The sequence below is a fragment of the Coccinella septempunctata genome, chromosome X (genome assembly GCF_907165205.1).
Source record: "Coccinella septempunctata chromosome X, icCocSept1.1, whole genome shotgun sequence".
Taxonomy (NCBI): domain Eukaryota; kingdom Metazoa; phylum Arthropoda; class Insecta; order Coleoptera; family Coccinellidae; genus Coccinella; species Coccinella septempunctata.
This window is the reverse complement of record NC_058198.1, coordinates 20,341,154-20,362,973: the sequence shown is the minus strand read 5'-3', so window position 1 is coordinate 20,362,973 and position 21,820 is coordinate 20,341,154. Positions and strand designations below refer to the sequence as shown.

The 21,820-nt window shown below is 39.3% G+C and overlaps 4 protein-coding genes across 4 annotated transcripts; 2 read left to right on the top strand and 2 right to left on the bottom strand.

The window, feature by feature from the left end:
- Window positions 1-10,253: 10,253 nt before the first annotated feature.
- Window positions 10,254-13,313, bottom strand: LOC123322336. The gene is made up of 3 exons (XM_044910278.1): window positions 12,566-13,313; window positions 10,358-12,349; window positions 10,254-10,259 (listed from the first exon to the last, which is right to left on the bottom strand). The coding sequence occupies exons 2-3, from the start codon at window positions 12,347-12,349 to the stop codon at window positions 10,254-10,256; spliced, it is 1,998 nt and encodes a 665-aa protein (XP_044766213.1). The 5' UTR covers window positions 12,566-13,313.
- On the bottom strand, window positions 12,920-14,026 carry LOC123322335. Its single transcript, XM_044910277.1, has one exon. It carries the CDS (start codon window positions 14,024-14,026, stop codon window positions 12,920-12,922), a length of 1,107 nt encoding a protein of 368 aa, XP_044766212.1.
- Window positions 14,027-14,123: 97 nt separating this feature from the next.
- On the top strand, window positions 14,124-15,463 carry LOC123322334. The gene is made up of 2 exons (XM_044910275.1): window positions 14,124-15,359; window positions 15,440-15,463. Exons 1-2 carry the CDS (start codon window positions 14,124-14,126, stop codon window positions 15,461-15,463), a joined length of 1,260 nt encoding a protein of 419 aa, XP_044766210.1.
- Window positions 15,464-16,865: 1,402 nt separating this feature from the next.
- Window positions 16,866-21,063, top strand: LOC123322333. The gene is made up of 2 exons (XM_044910274.1): window positions 16,866-20,483; window positions 21,037-21,063. Exons 1-2 carry the CDS (start codon window positions 16,866-16,868, stop codon window positions 21,061-21,063), a joined length of 3,645 nt encoding a protein of 1,214 aa, XP_044766209.1.
- Window positions 21,064-21,820: the final 757 nt, after the last annotated feature.

Sequence of the window (21,820 nt, the reverse complement as noted above, 5' to 3'; positions counted from 1 at the left end):
TAAAAATCTTAGCGACAGCTCTTTTCACAAAGATAATTTGGGAATAATCAGAGACCTTTTAAAGCTGAATAACTAACCGAAATCATTTAGTGATAATATTATTGGGAACAACAACACTAAAATTAGACCGATAGGTGCAAGTGCGGAAAATGAGAATAGTACTCAAAGTATATATTATGTAATATTTCCATACATCCCTGGACTCACTAACAAAATAAATATGCTCATAAAATCGTTTTCCAATAACATAAAATTAGTTTCATACAACATCTCAACTTGTAACGCATTATTCTCTAAATTGAAGGACGTTGACCCTATGTTGGATCAGAGCGAATTGGTTTATAAGATCCCTTGCAGTAATTGTTCGAAGAGTTACATTGGCCAAACTAAACAATATCTAAAAAATTGAATGAGTCAGCATGTCAAGAAAAATTTAGATCTTAAGATACAAAGACGACCCGAACTGACACACAAAATTCGAGCTTGATATATAATAATATATTGGATCTTTTCAAAAACAAATATTCATTACAATGGGTTGGGAATTCAACTTTTTTAACAACATATTCTGGACTCCACCTGTGGTTGAACAGGTTAAGATCGAAATAAATATTTCAGTTTCGGCACACTCATTGAATGTAACACGTCGTTGTGATGATTTGTATTTTGCCTCAAAATTTTAGACGGAGTTTTCCTAAATTTCTCTACAAGTTCGATTCCAATTTGCTCAACAAGCTAATATTAAGATCTTTTGTGTGTAAAACATAAGTTCGACTTTGGTAAGGTTTTTTCGATTTTAAATATGTGTTTCTGTCTAACCCAAATAGAAAAAAAAAATTAATCGAATAAGTGTAATTTTAGTATATGGTTTCAATTGTACGATTTTGTTACCAATTGTTATATGTGTTTATTTTGGAACCATTGTTTTTTAATCTATTATTCAATTTTTATACCAGATATATTTGTGCCATATTTAATCTCTGTAAATTTCTCTTTTGTAGCCCTGAAGAAGTAGAAATATATCTACGAAACGTTGGCATTAGTTGAATGTAGTTTTTTGACCAACTGCTTTCATCAAAGTTCCGTGAAAATCAATCTAACATTTAGGAATAACGCTTGACAAAGGACTTACTTGAAAAAGTCATATCAAACAAGCAATCGACAAAACGAAAGCAGCGATGAATACACTCTATCCTCTGATAGGAAGAAGAAGCCACATGTCGAACCAGACAAAATTGAAGATGATCAAAGCCGTTGATAGGCCTCAACTGACTCGTGGATCAGTTGCCTGGGGTTTCGCGGCAAAGAGCCATATCAAAAGAATTCAGGCCACCGAAAACAAGCTGCTACGATGTGCAATAGATGCACCTTGGTTTGTCAGGAATAGACAGATTTATAGGGACCTAAAATGGGAAACCATAACGGAATTCATGAACAGAATTGGATGTTAGGCACATCGGTCTGTAGTTCGATAAGGTGCTTTCCTCCCCTGACTTGAAAAATGGCTTGATTATACCTATTTTTAAAACTCTCGGAAACTGTCCAGTTTGGAAGCATTTGTTAACCAGGAACATGAGAGGTTCTGATATTTCATCCTGGATGTTTTTTAGGAGTTCATTCCTTATACCGTCATCCCCAGGTGCACTTTCATTCTTCAACACCACTATCATCTGCTTTATTTCACTCTTACAAGTTGGGAACAGAAATAATGTTTTATTGGAATAGACTTCTCCTTCCTCCCGCGTTTGAACTTCTTTCACCTTCTCGGCCAGGTTTTTTCCAACTTTACTGAAGTATTCACTAAATTCCTCCACTATATCCTCCTTTCTTGTCAGTACTTGTCCTGTCGAATCCCTGATCATCTTAATTTCCTTATCAGTTCTCGATTTTCCACATAGTTCATCCACGCACGCCCATAAAGGTTTGGCCTTCGTAGTTTTACTCATGATTTTGTCATTTATATAGTTTTTTTTTCGCTTTTATAATCAATTTTTGTAAAACATTGCGATATTTTGAGTACTGCAGTCTTAACTCAGTATTAAATTGGTCTTTCATCCGTTCTTTGTATAACCTAATTTTTTTATTTATTACCGTCAGAAGACCATTAGTGATCCATTTTTCTTTACCTGATTTTCTGTTTGTAAGTTTCATTTTCGTTGAGTGTTTTTCTGTGTATCGCCTTATTATATCAATAAAATCTTCCGTGAAAGAATTCACATCTCCTTCCCTGATGAACTCCTTCCAGTTGACTAGATTTAGTTCATTTCTCAATTCAGGATAATTTATATATGCTTTGAAACAGTCGGCCTTTTTCTTTTGTGTATTTTTGAAGTCAAGACTTAATAAAGTTGTATAATGATCTGTTATATCCGTACGGATAATGTATCCTCTATTCTGATCTATTACAGGATGATGACAGTTCAGGAAGAAGTGATCCAAGCAACTACCACTGGAAGGTCTGGTCACATCGTTTATGTAGGATTTAAATCCAAAAGAACTTAACATGTTCATATATTCTTCAATATTTTTATCATTCTCTAAAATATTAATGTTGATATCGCCCACAATTACATGGTAATCGCATGATCTAGTTCCTTCGATGTAGCTGAGCAACTCTCTATTGAATCTTTTTATACATACCTTCGGCGAACGATATATTCCAGTTATTTTTACTGTCTGCTTTGGTAGTTTAAGATCCAATTTTATGACATTCTGTTCTCCTACAGGTATTATTTTGTGACTATATTGGATGTCTTCTCTGACGTAAACAATAACGCCGTCATTCCTATTGTAGTTCCCGTTGTTAACTAAATGGATAGTGCTCTCGCTGTAGTGTTCTAATGAAAATGTGAGGTTCAGGGAATAACAGCTCAATTTTGAAATCTCTTTTATTTTACATCGACGTTTCGACGACTTTCGCCATCTTCTTCAGGATGCTGCAAAAACAACATTAACAGAATCCAATAATTAAAAACAGGCACACAACTCACCAAAATTGTGTGAGATACAACAGTGCAAAATTTTGGTACACTAATCATTCGAAAACAACCAACACATAATATGTAATATTTTTCAGGCTTGGACAAATACATAGGTAAAATAATTTTTCATCAAATCACGTTCATAATGTCATAATGTCAAAGGTGACAGATACATTGCGGAGCATGTCACTCTCCACAATTCACTGTCACAAATGTCAAATTCTTCTTCTTGCTTGTCCTAAGTCTCAACAACGTCAAAAACACACTAAAAATGTATTTTTCATTAAGTTATGTTCTCAAATATCCTGCACAATGTCTCAGGTGTGTGGAGCATGTCACTCTCCACAACGCACCGTCACAAATGTCAATTTCTTCTACACGTAACAAATCTAAAATGTCAAACACATAACGCCACCTAAGCACTCACGACGGTCCAATGTCTAAGGTGACAGATACATTGTGGCGCATGTCATTCTCCACAACGCACCGTCACAAACGTCAATTTCTTCTATACGTCACAATTCTCACAATGTCGAAACACACAGCGCCATCTAAGCACTCACGACGGATGGCGCAGAGGGCGCCACTCCCGATCCGACGCCACTCGGATCAGAGGGGGCAACCCCGACACCATGCTCCTCACCCCTATAGAACGTGAACAAATAAGTGTAGATGCTATTTAGGTTCTGTATATCCGTCATGTAATTCATACTGTTCTCCCTGACGTTTATATGGAACATCTCCAAGAAGGATCTCTTCCTGAGGTTCTTTTCATACTCAAGTATTTTAGTTCCCTCAAAATTCATGCTGTGTCCCTCATCTATGCAATGTTCAGCAAGTGCACACTTTTTACCTCGGATTCTGACATCGCTATTGTGCTGCGCTAACCTTTTCTTAAGTTGCTGCATTGTCTAGCCCACATACACCATCTGACAGTCCGAACATGGCACCTGGTATACAAGGTCTCTATGTAGTTCAGGATTGATCTTCTCCTTTAATTTTGTGAAAATCTTTCTTCCTGTGAGAATATTTCTTGTGGCTATCCTCATTCTGTCATGCTTGAAAATGTTCATGAGTCCAGGTGTTAACCCCTTTATCCAAGGTAATGATGTGAACCTCACATCTATCTGTGGATCGTTCAAAGTACCGTTGGAAACGGTACCTGTTCCATCATTGTGAACAGCGGCGTCAGTGCTGGACATTCCTGAGAAGATGTCTGGGATACCCGTTACTTTCAAAAATGGTGGTTATCTCCTTCATATTCTTCTCAACTAATGACGGATGGGCTATCTTCATGACTCTTCTCTTCATATTGAGAATCAAATTAATTTTGTGTCTTGACTGGTGGCCAGAAAGATAATGGATGTATCTGCCTGAACACATAGGCTTTCTGTACCAATCCAGTATGATCCTACCTTCAAATGTTCTAATTATCTTCGTGTCCAAAAAAGGTAAGAAATTTTCTTTCTCCTCCTCCTTGGTGAACTGGATATAACGGTTGAAACTTTTAAATTCACACAATATATGGTCTTTTCTGTCTTTGGGAACCGCAGTGATGATGTCATCTACATACTTCTTTATGAACGGCAAAGTGTAACCCAATCTAGGGATTCAGTAATTGATAACTTCTCGGTTTAAGGAACTGGATGAAAACACTTTGGACTCTTAGAGCGACGTTTCGGCGTTATATTTCGCCTTCCTCAGGCTAAGAAATCCTAAGGAAGGCGAAATATAACGCCGAAACGTCGCTCTAAGAGTCCAAAGTGTTTTCATCCAGTTCCTTAAACCGAGAAGTTATCAATTACTGAATTCTGGAAGGAACGAGAACTATCCACAAACAATCTAGGGATTATTTTATCCAGCACATAGTCCATAACCACCTCAGCTATAATGGAACTCAAATCCAATCCCATTGGGCAGCCAAGAATCTGTTCGTATATCCCCCCATCAAACAAGAAATATGTTGACCCAAAAATAAATTCTATGAGATGTAGAAAATCTCCTTTTTCAACATTGGTGTGTGGAGCAATCGCAGGTTCCCGTTGTTATACACACAAGAATATCCTTTTATCTTAAAAAGTTCCAAGTCCGGTACCCTGAAAGTTTCTGTCAATACAATCACTTGAAAATCTCCGGACTACTCCCCCAACAATAGCTTGAATTCATCAAAATTTTTTTCCATACTCCTTATATTATTATGTATTATCTTGAAGTTATCTCTTTCACCCATATAATCATTCAAACCGCCCTTCGGTTCCAAGTATTCAGTCTTATGTGTTATCTCATGGCAATCTCTCAGGAACTGATCCCTTTCAAACTAACAAGAACAAACCACAACAAAAGAAACCCAAAACCAATTCAACAATAAATGAAAATTACTTTATTTGAGCAATAATAGACAAAACAAACAAAAAATAGCTTATCTTCTTCCCAGTCTTGTGTTAACCACCTCTCTTGCATTTAGTTCCCGTTGTAGTATGTTCATTCATTCATTGCTGTATCCCGTTACCGGGAATGAATCCACAAAAAGTAGAAGAAAAAAAAAAAAAAAATTCGAACAGACTTGTAACTACTTAGTGCTAGTTGCGACTGTGTGCCCTCCTGTGACTAAAGAGACCCAACCGTGACCTGCAGATCCTTCCACACTCAGGGCATGGATAGTCTCCAACCAGATCTGGCCGCCGCTGTATCCTTCTCGATTCTCCACTATAACTGTGGACCAAAGACCTCCACTGTGACCTGTCTAACGCTAGTTGTTCCCAGTTATGATTAGCATTAACTGATTTTAGGGATTGATGTAGTGTATCCTTAAACCGCTTATACTGGCCTCCTGGTTTCCGGGCTCCCTCAGTGAGTTCGCCGTATAGAGCTATTTTGGGGAGTCTTGTGTCTTGCATCCTCAGAATGTGGCCGCTCCATCTGAGTCGGGCTCTCGTTACTTGAGTCTCAATTGTTGTACAACTCGCGCGCTGCAAGACTTCTGCATTCGAAACTTTGTGGAACCATCTGATGTGCATTATCTGTCTTAGATGACGTTGCTGCGTCTGTTCAAGCTGTTTAATATGTCGCCTGTAGGGAGTCCAGCTTTCGCTTCCGTAAAGAAGCGTTGGGAGGACCACTGCTCTGTAAACAGCTGTCTTGGTCTTCAGATTGAGGTCGTGATTTTGGAACACTCTGTCCTTCAGCTTCCAGAATGCCCGTGATGCCGAATTGATACGGTTGTGTATTTCCGTGTCAAGGTTAGCCCTAGTATTTATGAAGCTTCCCAAGTATTTGAACTGCTCAACCTGTTCTAGAGTTTCATTGTCCAGGCTGATATCTGTTTGAAGGCTTTCTGGCGGACTTACCAGGATTTTGGTCTTGTCAATATTGAGTCTAAGGCCTAAAGCTTCGTATATATGTTTATAGGTGTCCATCATTATCTGTAGATCCTCTGAGCTGCTAGCGATGAGTGAACAGTCGTCTGCATATTGAAGTTCCGTGATAAACTTGGTACGGGTTTTTGCTCTGAGGCGCTTCAGGTTAAACAGGCCTCCATCAAATCTGAATCTTATCCCAACACCTCTTACGGGCATGCTCATGTCAGCAATTATCGATACAGCTATGGCGAAAATATTGAACAGTAAAGGCGCTAATACGCAGCCTTGTTTTATTCCAGAGTTGGTTGAGAAATGGTCGGTTGTAGAGCCATTATGCTGTATTCTAGCGGTGTTGTTGGTATGAAGGCTTTTACACACTGCTAGGAATTTTTCGGGTACTCCTAGACGTGCCATGATTTTCCAGAGCGCTCTCCGATTCACCGAGTCGAATGCCTTGCTTAAATCGATGAAGGCTGTATAAATCCTTGATTGTTGTTCACGGGCCTTTTCTTGTAGCTGTCGAAGTGTAAAAATTAGGTCCACCGTACCTCGATTTGGTCGAAAGCCGCACTGGGATTCAGGTAAAAGCCTCTCTAAGAGTGGAACCAGACGATTAGCCATAATCTTCGAGAGAATTTTACCGGCCACATGAAGCAACGATATGCCCCTGTAATTGTTGCAATTCGACGTATCGCCTTTGTTCTTATAGAGGTTGATAACTAAAGCGTCTCTGAAGTCTTGTGGCACATCTCCCTGTTCCCAGATCTTGCGGAATAGTATTAGGAGACTATTGACAATGTCCTCATCCAAGGCTTTGAATATCTCCGCCGGAATGCCGTCTAGACCAGGGGACTTATCATTTTTCATATTTTTAATCGTGCTTATGATTTCCGACATTGAAACTTCGTCATCAAGCGATGTCATCGGACTACACGCGGGAAGCAGCTCTAAAATGGATAAATCCGAGTCGTTACCCCGATTCAAGACCCGTGAGCAATGCTCCCTCCATCTTTCGAGAATTCCTCCATCACCAGTTAGAATAGCTCCATGAGCATCTCTTATAGGAAAGCTAGCTCCTCTGCTTGGACCGTAAACAGTTTTAACAGCTTCGAAAAAACGCCTGCAGTCATGGCCATCGGAGTAAGCTTCCATTTCTCTAGCCCTTTCTTTCCACCAGCTGTCCTTGACCTTTCTTACCTCTTGACGTAAGTAAGACTAGTATGTATCAGTATGAACAACCTGTATATTTTCATACGTGAGACGGCAAGGCCTGCGAAACCTTACATCATTATTAGAACGTGTCTCAGATAGATAGAATTGCTCTTGAGATAACACGTAATCTGTACCTGTATGTTTATAACCATTGTCATTCATATTTATCAATTCATGATGTATTATAAACACAACACGTAAACAATGTATAAATAATATATAGCATTTGGCTAAGGAAGATTCATTCAGTGTGTGTATTCATTCATTATTGAATTACATCATACAGTTGTCAATTCTATAGTCTGTGCTCCGTTCAACATGTCTTAAGAAATAAACACCCTTTGATGAGTCTGCCGAACATTATTCGCCATCCCTCCACCGCATAGACGATTAGCCGAACCTACCCTAGTTGGGTACATCACATGGCGATCCTGCCAGTCGTATGCGGTTAGAGGTCCATATGGTTTTGACTGAGTATTCGTAGCCAAGCCAAGATGGGATCGGGACAATCCAAACAAGAGGAGGTTATAATTGCCCAAACTGGAAATAGTGCAGCCGCGTCATCGATTGAGTCCAAGACCCCCTCTACACCGGAAATCTTAGGGATAATCGCTTTCATTCTAGTATGTATTGGAGTCATCCTATATTTATATTGGAGAGTCAAGAAGGCGATTGAAAAGAAGGTACAACTCGAGGTCAGGAGAAGCCACCAGGATTTAGTGTAAAGGAAAAATATACCGTAAGAATTTTTTCCTTGTTATGTCTAATTGTCCATGGAATTTGATGAACTATTTGCCGAGTTAAGTGGGGTTTCTCAAAAATTCCTCAAAAATATCAGAAAGGAGCCGCGAAAGGAGAGTATTTAGATACTAAAGAAAAAATAAAGATCAAAGGTATAGCCGGATGCACATCTTCCATGGGCTCCGCAAACATTTCAATTATTTTCAAATATGCAAAATTCACCCACAATTTTTCAGTTATAAAGTCCTTTGACTCAAGTATACAAGGTGTACTAGGATCAGATTTTTTCAAAAAACACAAAGCAGTAATTGATTACGAAAATTTCATTTTGAAACTAAAGAATAATAATGGAGAAATTAAGGTACCGTTGAAATCCAAAGTTGAACATTATACTATTATACCACCTAGATGCAAAATAATTCATTATTGTCATACTGAGGAAACAGAAGAATGTGTCATTCTAAACGAACAAATATCCGAAGGCGTTATCATCGCAGGAATGATCGCAAAACCGGAAGATAATAGAGTTCCAATTAGATTGTTAAATGTGAACGATAGAGAAATAAAGTTGAAAAATTTTATTCCAAAACTGGAGAGTCTTTCAAATTTCGATGTTATAAATTATGGTAGAAATGAAATATCCGTACAAAGAGTAGATGAAATATTAGATTCAATCAATATGAAATCATTGAACACGGAAGAAATAGCTTCCGTACAAAAAATTTGTGCCAAGTATGCAGATATTTTTCAGGTAGACGGTGAACTGTTACCAATTTATACCAACAAAAAATTTTACTCAAACCAGATGCTCAACCAGTTTATGTAAAACCGTATAGATTACCGCATTCGCAGAAAAATGAAATTCATAAACAAGTAGACAAAATGCTACGAGACGGAATTATATATATATATATATATATATATATATATATATATATATATATATATATATATATATATATATATATATATATATGTATACAAGGAGTATTGCCGTATTTTCTAATCTACTTAATTATTGGGTACTCGGCATAAAGGGGCTATGTAGACAAATCAAACAACCATTTGTCATGTACATCTATATTTCGGACACTTGTTTAGGTCCTTCATCAGGATGCTAAAAAAGTTAATAAAAACCTCTAAAATCTAACAGACTAAAAAATCATCAAGACAAAAACTTACGTTTGACTAGTTGTGGAAAGAATGGCAAAGAAACAATCAGCATGTGTCCAACCAATTACAAATCATTGGAAGGAAGAAAACTACATCAATCTCGAGAAACTACATGAATATTCTCTAAGTAATAACACAAACAAAATCGTGTCAAAAAGATCGCTAAACTAGGTTACAAGCACAATGGCGCCAAAAGTTGACACAGAGGACAGACAAATCCTCAGACCACAGAGGACTATGACAATCTGTCAAATCTTTTTCTTTAAAAGTGAAATAGGTTTTGAGTTTTGGAATAGAGATGTCGCCCCGGAGTCCAAAGCGAAAGTGAGAACAATTACCATCCTCATATTTTGTGGGATGACATTATAAAGTTTGTGAAAGTTGAGGAGAGATGTCGCTTTTGGAGTCCAAAGCGAGCAAATAATTATAAATGTTACTAAGACCCTTAATGTCGGTACGTTTATTGATAGGATTTGATTGCTCATTAATATAGCACATTTCCAAAAAAACCCGTTTGGTGTTATTTGAGCAAGAATACAGTATCTTCGGATTATCGAAATCGAAAATATGACCAGTTCTCGCAGCATGCAAAGCAAGGGCACATCTGTCAGGGTGTAGTCTGACGTCGCTTTTGTGAACCGCGAATCTTCTTTTTAGGGATTGGGAGGTTTGTCCGATATAGACCCCATCACAGTCTAAACATCTCACTGAGTAGACACAATCAGAGCTGGAAAGAACGTCCGCTCTGTCTTTGAGATTGGTGAAAAGAAACTTATTGGGGAAAACGTTATATCTGGCAATTTTCACGTTGCTAATAGAGGAAAAAATGTGGACCAGTTTACTGGTCAAACCAGGCAATGAGGGCAGAGATGCAAACTTTATTTGGCTGACATGTGAGCTCTCGTGGGGAGCGTCCTGTCTTTGTTGAGGCAGTGTAGTAGGAGGATGTTCAGGAGGATCAGGTGAGATCCGTCGATTGGATGTCGAGAATATCAACTTCTTAAGCAGGCCGTGGGGATATCCATTATCTTTTAGGATGTCATATAATCTGTTCAGAGCACTCTGTTTGAAATCCATGTGAGTAAGGCCTATTATTCTGTTCTTTAGGTTGTTAACAACGTTGATTTTCATTTGCCAATCATGGCTTGAATTGAAGTGGACATATCTTCCTGAGCTGGTCGGCTTTCTGTACCAATCCAGCTTTACTGTGTTGTCCTCAGAACGTATCACTTTGGTATCCAGGAATGGGACAAATCTGTCTTTCTCTTCTTCTATGGTAAACTGTATATGTGGGTTGAAGGAGTTGAAGATCCTTAGGAGTTCTTCTTTCATATTTGAAGGAATGGCCAATATAATGTCATCAACATACTGGAACAAGAATGCTGGAATGAAAGATAGTTTGCCAAGGCAGTAACCGATCAACACCGTCATCACCAGAGCTGCCAAAGTTGGGCTGAGGATGCTGCCCATTGGGCACCCAAAGATTTGAGAGTAAAATTCGCCTTTATATTTGAAATAGTTGGAATCGAACAGGAACTTCAATAGGTTAACAAATTTAGGCCTAGGAATGTTCGTGACGGCCTCAATCCTGCTCCAATTGTCTACTATTATCTTCTCCGTTAACTCCCAGGAAATATTGGTGAAAAGACTGATCACATCCAACGAAAGGATCTCATGGTCTGGAGGAATCTGCAAATTGTTGACCTTCTCCGCAAAATCGAAAGAATCCTTGACTGCCCAAGTGTGGAAGTCGTCCTTGAAAGCTGACTTGAGGATGTCGGCGACAAACTTGCTAAGTTCACTTGTTGGGGATTTAATGGTGGAGACGATAGGTCTGAGAGGAGTTCCCTCTTTATGGATCTTTGGTAGACCGTAGATAGTGGGGGAAATGCCTTTGTAGTTATTCAATTGTCTCGCCGTGGTGGCACTGATGTATGCTTGGTCTTTGAGATCCTTGACAAGGCTGTTGTTCCTTGTCTGATACCTCGATGTGGGGTCTGAGTTTAATTTCTTATAAACGTTGGTGTCCTCGACGATATTCAAGAGCTTCTCTTCATATTGTTGCTTTGTGATGGCTACCGTGACATTGCCCTTATCTGCCATCGTTATGACGATGTCATCATTGTTCTTCAGGAACCTTTTCGTCTTGCAAAAGAGTCCGTATTGTGGGTTATTCTTCTTCCAAGCCTGGTGGACGAAATTGGTGATGGCATTGGTAGATTTAGCCCGGAGTAAGTCCTGCGATTCCTGTGGAGCCAACCTCACAAGATACTCGGAGTCAGCCAATAAAGATTTAATTGACAACATATTAGAGGGGACAGAATGGGCAAATTTGGGACCAAGACTAAGTAAATGTTTAATGTCCCGTGGGAAAACATGATCTGTTAAATTGGCAAACCACGAATCTTTAACTTTCAGATCTGAGATGGATCTATCGATCAAGGAATCAAACTTGCGTTTGAGAACGTTGGTGGAAGAGACAGTGATCCTATCCGAGGACCTAGACTGAGTCTGTTCAAAAATGGATATAATATGTATAGGAAGAACAAGGATCAATCTTTCACGGATATGCTTAATGCCTGCATGCAGCGAGTTGATCTTTCTGATAGTGACCGATATTTCAAGATTGAGCAGAGTAGAAGATACCTTATTGCTCAGTGCGAGAGCTCTTCTGTTGTCCCCTGCGTTGTCGCCTATCAAATTGTTAATACATTTAATGTTCTGCTTGATGTGTCTTGGAATGACGCCAGTTGATCGGCATCTGAGTAGGAAGTTCCTTCTGCATCTTGCTTTTGCCAATCTGGTGTTCAGGTTCGCCCAAGATTTGAGGTCTCTAACTGTTACCTCTCCATAGGTGTTCTTCATCTCATCGTAGAAACCCATCTGTAATTATGTATACAAGGAGTATTGCCGTATTTTCTAATCTACTTAATTATTGGGTACTCGGCATAAAGGGGCTATGTAGACAAATCAAACAACCATTTGTCATGTACATCTATATTTCGGACACTTGTTTAGGTCCTTCATCAGGATGCTAAAAAAGTTAATAAAAACCTCTAAAATCTAACAGACTAAAAAATCATCAAGACAAAAACTTACGTTTGACTAGTTGTGGAAAGAATGGCAAAGAAACAATCAGCATGTGTCCAACCAATTACAAATCATTGGAAGGAAGAAAACTACATCAATCTCGAGAAACTACATGAATATTCTCTAAGTAATAACACAAACAAAATCGTGTCAAAAAGATCGCTAAACTAGGTTACAAGCACAATGGCGCCAAAAGTTGACACAGAGGACAGACAAATCCTCAGACCACAGAGGACTATGACAATCTGTCAAATCTTTTTCTTTAAAAGTGAAATAGGTTTTGAGTTTTGGAATAGAGATGTCGCCCCGGAGTCCAAAGCGAAAGTGAGAACAATTACCATCCTCATATTTTGTGGGATGACATTATAAAGTTTGTGAAAGTTGAGGAGAGATGTCGCTTTTGGAGTCCAAAGCGAGCAAATAATTATAAATGTTACTAAGACCCTTAATGTCGGTACGTTTATTGATAGGATTTGATTGCTCATTAATATAGCACATTTCCAAAAAAACCCGTTTGGTGTTATTTGAGCAAGAATACAGTATCTTCGGATTATCGAAATCGAAAATATGACCAGTTCTCGCAGCATGCAAAGCAAGGGCACATCTGTCAGGGTGTAGTCTGACGTCGCTTTTGTGAACCGCGAATCTTCTTTTTAGGGATTGGGAGGTTTGTCCGATATAGACCCCATCACAGTCTAAACATCTCACTGAGTAGACACAATCAGAGCTGGAAAGAACGTCCGCTCTGTCTTTGAGATTGGTGAAAAGAAACTTATTGGGGAAAACGTTATATCTGGCAATTTTCACGTTGCTAATAGAGGAAAAAATGTGGATCAGTTTACTGGTCAAACCAGGCAATGAGGGCAGAGATGCAAACTTTATTTGGCTGACATGTGAGCTCTCGTGGGGAGCGTCCTGTCTTTGTTGAGGCAGTGTAGTAGGAGGATCTTCAGGAGGATCAGGTGAGATCCGTCGATTGGATGTCGAGAATATCAACTTCTTAAGCAGGCCGTGGGCATATCCATTATCTTTTAGGATGTCATATAATCTGTTCAGAGCACTCTGTTTGAAATCCATGTGAGTAAGGCCTATTATTCTGTTCTTTAGGTTGTTAACAACGTTGATTTTCATTTGCCAATCATGGCTTGAATTGAAGTGGACATATCTTCCTGAGCTGGTCGGCTTTCTGTACCAATCCAGCTTTACTGTGTTGTCCTCAGAACGTATCACTTTGGTATCCAGGAATGGGACAAATCTGTCTTTCTCTTCTTCTATGGTAAACTGTATATGTGGGTTGAAGGAGTTGAAGATCCTTAGGAGTTCTTCTTTCATATTTGAAGGAATGGCCAATATAATGTCATCAACATACTGGAACAAGAATGCTGGAATGAAAGATAGTTTGCCAAGGCAGTAACCGATCAACACCGTCATCACCAGAGCTGCCAAAGTTGGGCTGAGGATGCTGCCCATTGGGCACCCAAAGATTTGAGAGTAAAATTCGCCTTTATATTTGAAATAGTTGGAATCGAACAGGAACTTCAATAGGTTAACAAATTTAGGCCTAGGAATGTTCGTGACGGCCTCAATCCTGCTCCAATTGTCTACTATTATCTTCTCCGTTAACTCCCAGGAAATATTGGTGAAAAGACTGATCACTGGTGTCGAGGACACCAACGTTTATAAGAAATTAAACTCAGACCCCACATCGAGGTATCAGACAAGGAACAACAGCCTTGTCAAGGATCTCAAAGACCAAGCATACATCAGTGCCACCACGGCGAGACAATTGAATAACTACAAAGGCATTTCCCCCACTATCTACGGTCTACCAAAGATCCATAAAGAGGGAACTCCTCTCAGACCTATCGTCTCCACCATTAAATCCCCAACAAGTGAACTTAGCAAGTTTGTCGCCGACATCCTCAAGTCAGCTTTCAAGGACGACTTCCACACTTGGGCAGTCAAGGATTCTTTCGATTTTGCGGAGAAGGTCAACAATTTGCAGATTCCTCCAGACCATGAGATCCTTTCGTTGGATGTGATCAGTCTTTTCACCAATATTTCCTGGGAGTTAACGGAGAAGATAATAGTAGACAATTGGAGCAGGATTGAGGCCGTCACGAACATTCCTAGGCCTAAATTTGTTAACCTATTGAAGTTCCTGTTCGATTCCAACTATTTCAAATATAAAGGCGAATTTTACTCTCAAATCTTTGGGTGCCCAATGGGCAGCATCCTCAGCCCAACTTTGGCAGCTCTGGTGATGACGGTGTTGATCGGTTACTGCCTTGGCAAACTATCTTTCATTCCAGCATTCTTGTTCCAGTATGTTGATGACATTATATTGGCCATTCCTTCAAATATGAAAGAAGAACTCCTAAGGATCTTCAACTCCTTCAACCCACATATACAGTTTACCATAGAAGAAGAGAAAGACAGATTTGTCCCATTCCTGGATACCAAAGTGATACGTTCTGAGGACAACACAGTAAAGCTGGATTGGTACAGAAAGCCGACCAGCTCAGGAAGATATGTCCACTTCAATTCAAGCCATGATTGGCAAATGAAAATCAACGTTGTTAACAACCTAAAGAACAGAATAATAGGCCTTACTCACATGGATTTCAAACAGAGTGCTCTGAACAGATTATATGACATCCTAAAAGATAATGGATATCCCCACGGCCTGCTTAAGAAGTTGATATTCTCGACATCCAATCGACGGATCTCACCTGATCCTCCTGAACATCCTCCTACTACACTGCCTCAACAAAGACAGGACGCTCCCCACGAGAGCTCACATGTCAGCCAAATAAAGTTTGCATCTCTGCCCTCATTGCCTGGTTTGACCAGTAAACTGGTTCACATTTTTTCCTCTATTAGCAACGTGAAAATTGCCAGATATAACGTTTTCCCCAATAAGTTTCTTTTCACCAATCTCAAGGACAGAGCGGACGTTCTTTCCAGCTCTGATTGTGTCTACTCAGTGAGATGTTTAGACTGTGATGGGGTCTATATCGGACAAACCTCCCAATCCCTAAAAAGAAGATTCGCGGTTCACAAAAGCGACGTCAGACTACACCCTGACAGATGTGCCCTTGCTTTGCATGCTGCGAGAACTGGTCATATTTTCGATTTCGATAATCCGAAGATACTGTATTCTTGCTCAAATAACACCAAACGGGTTTTTTTGGAAATGTGCTATATTAATGAGCAATCAAATCCTATCAATAAACGTACCGACATTAAGGGTCTTAGTAACATTTATAATTATTTGCTCGCTTTGGACTCCAAAAGCGACATCTCTCCTCAACTTTCACAAACTTTATAATGTCATCCCACAAAATATGAGGATGGTAATTGTTCTCACTTTCGCTTTGGACTCCGGGGCGACATCTCTATTCCAAAACTCAAAACCTATTTCACTTTTAAAGAAAAAGATTTGACAGATTGTCATAGTCCTCTGTGGTCTGAGGATTTGTCTGTCCTCTGTGTCAACTTTTGGCGCCATTGTGCTTGTAACCTAGTTTAGCGATCTTTTTGACACGATTTTGTTTGTGTTATTACTTAGAGAATATTCATGTAGTTTCTCGAGATTGATGTAGTTTTCTTCCTTCCAATGATTTGTAATTGGTTGGACACATGCTGATTGTTTCTTTGCCATTCTTTCCACAACTAGTCAAACGTAAGTTTTTGTCTTGATGATTTTTTAGTCTGTTAGATTTTAGAGGTTTTTATTAACTTTTTTAGCATCCTGATGAAGGACCTAAACAAGTGTCCGAAATATAGATGTACATGACAAATGGTTGTTTGATTTGTCTACATAGCCCCTTTATGCCGAGTACCCAATAATTAAGTAGATTATATATATATATATATATATATATATATATACGTATTGGATATATATATATATATATATATATATATATATATATATATATATATATATATATATATATATAATCTACTTAATTATTGGGTACTCGGCATAAAGGGGCTATGTAGACAAATCAAACAACCATTTGTCATGTACATCTATATTTCGGACACTTGTTTAGGTCCTTCATCAGGATGCTAAAAAAGTTAATAAAAACCTCTAAAATCTAACAGACTAAAAAATCATCAAGACAAAAACTTACGTTTGACTAGTTGTGGAAAGAATGGCAAAGAAACAATATATATATATATATATATATGCAGGGGAGACTTGTGCTCTCGGGGAGTGACGACCCCGCATACCCGAGGTCACCAATGTGGTGGGTTAGCAACCCTCACATTGTGAAAATGAATCGCTTTCGATGAAGAAATGGAAGCCTCGGAAACCGCCTCCGGAGTGGGGACTGCTCCTGGAGGAAGACCGGCACAGTCTCTAGTGGAGAACAGTGAAGCAAGTGGCGCTACTCTACGAAATGGAACCACAAGGCCTCGCAGATCAAACAGGATAGGAGGGGGGAACAGCTTGGATCGGTCGACCACACAAGACAATCCCGCTATAACCCAAAAACCCAAAAGGCAGCATTGGACGAGAGAAATGAACGTCAGTCTGATCAATGCTTATTTTGAAGCCACTGAGGGTGAAACAAAAACAAAAAAGTACGCCGAAAAACTGGCAGGAATTTGGGCGGAGTCACACCCAGGAAAACCATTCACGGGAAAACACCTCATAGCCCAGGTGAAAAATATAAAGACCAGAAAACTTCTAGCGCTGGACGAGATCGAAGCAATTAAGGCAAACATAGCGAGGAATTCAATGGGCGGAACGGTTGAGAACATAAGAAGGAGCATACAACGGAGAAGCACAACAGCACAACCACCGACCGAAGAAGATGAGAGGGAACACCAACTAATAGAACCTGAATTCGATGAGGTCGCAAGAGGAATGAGGACGCTCTACCAGCAAGTCACCATGAAATGGGAAGGAATAGAAATAGATAGAAGACCCAAAATCCCAAGAATTGACCAAAACCAGAATACCCGAGAAACTGTTCAAGCCGTTAACAACGCCTTAGGGCCAGAATTCAAAAACGCGAGGAACCTCGAAGAGCTCTGCCACACAGTCTACTGCGCTGCGACAGTAACCAGCATCATCCTAAAAATCGAAGACAAAAAGACAACACAAGTTAAACGTCACCAACAAAGACCACCATGGGAAGAAAGAATACAGAAGAAGATAATCAATCTTAGGAAGGAAATAGGAGTATTACATGCATACCTAAACAACACAAGCCCTAGCACGAGAGTCGAAAATAAGATAAAAGAATATACTCGGAAACTCAAACTCAAAAAGAAAGAACCACAATACAAGGAGAGAATAAAGACGTACACAGAAGGTCTTAAACAAAGGATCGCAGCATTAGGAAACAGATTGAGGAGATACAATAAGAGGACTCAAAGATACCGAGACAACAACCTGTTCGCAAACAATCAGAGGCAGTTCTTCAGGAAACTGGACGAAGACAAGAACGTACAAACAACGAAAACCCCGTCCCCAACCGACATGCACAAGTACTGGTCGAAGATTTGGTCAAATAAAGGAACACATAACACAGAGGCAACATGGATTGAGCAAGAAAAAAAGAAACACGCCAATCTTCAAGAAATGTCCACGATGAACATAGAAGAGGAAGACGTCAAGAACACAATTAAGAGAATGAAAAACTGGACTACTCCCGGCATAGACGGCATACATAACTTTTGGTGGAAATCGTTCTCACACACGCATCAAACACTAGCACGACTGATACAAGAGGCCATAGAAAATCCCAACAAGATACCGAAGTACTTTACACACGGCACGACTCTCATGCTCCCAAAAAAAGGTGACCTGACACAGCCTGAAAATTACAGACCCATAACATGTTTACCGTCAGCGTACAAAATAATAACCTCTACCATAGGACACAAGATTCGAACCCACCTAAAAACAAACAACATTATGGCATGGGAACAGGCAGGATGCAGAGAGAACGGGCGAGGAAGTAAGGAACTTCTGATGATTGACAGCATCTTAACGAGACAGGCAAAGAGGAAACTGAAGAACTTATCAATGGCCTGGATCGACTATCGGAAGGCATACGACTCGGTGCCCCACTCGTGGCTATTGGAAGTCCTGGAAATATACAAGGTGGACAAGAAAATAATCAAATTAATAGAAAGCCTAAGGTCAATGTGGCGCACAACACTTACAGTCAACACCGAGAGGACCAAATACAACACGGAGGAAATAAAGATCGAAAAGGGCATATTTCAGGGAGATGGACTAAGCCCGCTGCTATTTTGCCTCGCTCTGAATCCTCTAAGCAACATGCTGAACAGATCTGAATATGGCTACAAAATAGAAGAACAGAAGAAAATAACACACTTATTTTATATGGACGACCTCAAACTGTACGCTAGAGGAAAAAAACAACTAGAAGGAGAGCTTGAACTCGTACGGAGGTTCAGCACAGACATAGGGATGAGATTCAGTCTGGAGAAGTGTGCAACGGTGGAGGTAAAAAGGGGAAAATTGGTGGAAGGCGAGAACATCAGACTGGCAGATGGACGAGAGATGGCGAACATGAAGGCGGAGGATAGGTACAAATATCTTGGCATACAGCAAACGTACGAAATTAAACAACAAGAAAATAAGAAAGCGGCAGAAACAGAACTCATAAGAAGAACAAGAAAGATAGTCAACTCACAATTGTCCGCCAAAAACAAAATAAACGCCATCAACATCTGGGCTATACCCACATTTACGTACACGGCTGGAATACTAAATTGGTCGAAAACAGATTTGGAGAACTTGGACAGACGAATAAGAACAACACTCACACAACAAGGCATGCTACACCCAAACTCTGCGATAGAGCGGCTCTACTTACCTCGAAAAGAAGGAGGACGCGGACTCAGCAGCCTGGAACATACCTGCCTGAAAGAGGAAAAAAAATTAACACAATACTTCGGAAAAAACAACTTACCTCTCCATCAATGGATAGCAGCACAGCGCCGAATTGCCTCAACATCCAGAAATATACAAGAAGAAGACCCTGCGGAAAAATTAAGGAACAAATGGAAATCCAAAGCGCTGCATGGCAGATTTTTCAATAGCCTTCAACAACCTGAGGTAGACATGACAACCTCCAACACCTACCTCAAGCAAGGCTATCTTTTTCCTCAAACGGAAGGAACACTCCAGGCCATCCAAGACCAGGTTGTTCCAACAAGAACTTACCTGAAACACATCCTTCAACAACAGGTAGAAACAACAAAGTGCAGGTTGTGTAACAGCGCTGAGGAAACAGTCCAACACCTCACATCAGGCTGCACAACAATAGCGAACACCAAATATCTCACCCGACATGACAACATGGGGAAAGTTGTGCATCAACTAATATGCCTACAAAAAGAATTAATCCCGCATTTTACACCACACCACGTATACGCACCGCAAACATTGAAAGAAAACGAGCAATTTAAAATATACTGGGACTTAACAATAATAACCGACAGAAGGGTCGTACACAATAGACCCGATATGGTAATATTCGATAAGGTCAATAAAACAGCAATCATCATAGACTTTGCTGTGCCGCAGGACCAGAACTTAACGAAAACATACACCGAAAAGATGACAAAATATGAAGCGCTGGCACAACAAATCCGGGATATGTGGAAGTTGAGGGATGCGAGAATAATGCCGCTGATAATATCTGCCAACGGTCTCGTCCACAGAAAAACCACCCAACATCTACTCGAATTGAAGCTGCCGCAAAACACGATTATGTGGATGCAAAAGGCGGTTATACTGGTCGCTTCGTGTCTAGCGGCACTGAGAAGGCTATTTAGGCTGATGAGGGATAATGGATATTCAAACATATTTCTTAAAAAATTAATATACAATGCTCCAAGACTACCAGAACCAACCGAAGCTTTAAATGAAGTGAATAATGAAGAAAACCGAGTCTGTTTTGCAAAACTGCCCTACATTAAGGAAGTCACATTCGAATTAACGAAGCTTTTTAAGAAATTTATCAACATAAAAATCAGTAGATATAACATGGTTGTTGCTAGGTCCCTTTATAAAAGCACAAAGGATAAATTGAATATTTCAAAAATAAAAAATGTTATTTATAAGATAAATTGCAAACACTGCCCTCTATTTTATATAGGACAAACATCACAAGGTCTTGATAGGAGAATGGCGTTACACAAAAGTGATTCTGTTCTGAGACCTGAAAGATGTGCTTTAGCTTCACATATTAATAACACAGGACATGCTGTAGATTACGATAATATACAAGTCTTAGATCACGAACAAGAATACCAAAAAAGAACTTTTTTAGAAATGTGTTATATAAATGAAAATAAAAATTCAACGATGAATAAGAAAACGGATACGAATAATCTTAGTAACATCTATAGTTTCTTACTGACCTGTGATAAAAAAAATAGGTATTCTCCTAATATTTCCTAATTTGCAACCTTATTTGCAGGTACTTATAAATAAGAGACATTTCTAATTCAAATTGTAAAAAATAAGAAAAGATTTTCTCAATTTTTTTTGCCCTTCTGTGAACATCATGGCACATTTGTTTGTCCATACCAATTTATAGAATTTTCTGAAATCTGTCATTTGTAAAACCAATTTTTTCCTGAATAATTCAACTGAAATTGACGTACTTTTTTGATTACCCTCTACATGGTCTTGTTTTTTCTGAAGCTACCATATTTATTGTCATGGTATTGTAAGTTTTAGCCTAAGAGAATTTGAACTTTTGTTATGAGATCTTTGTATTTTCCAGTTGCTCCTGAAGAAGTCAACGATAGTTGACGAAATATAGAGCTTTAATATAATTTGACTCTCATTGGAATTTTGCCCTGAAAAATAGTCGAAACACCCTTAATTTAAATCAATATATATATATATATATATATATATATATATATTTTTTTTTTTCCCTTCACACATAGTCGTGGTGTTCATAGAGTTCTCGGGTGCCCGCACCAAGAGGAGCTCTGTTCACTAATGGGGTGTGACCACTCGTCTGATTATTCCGACGGTGCCCAGTATGACCGCCTTCTGCATCCAGGTGACAGTACTGGGTGGTAGCTGTAGTTCCTCCAAATTTGAGACGGTTTTCTTCAATATTAGACCATTGACAATTATTATCAAAGGCACTATATCCACTCTCCTCAACCTCCACATATCCCTGATCTGTCCCGACAGTGCCTCGTACTTACTGATCTTCTCCGCATATGTCTTTTGCATGTTATAAT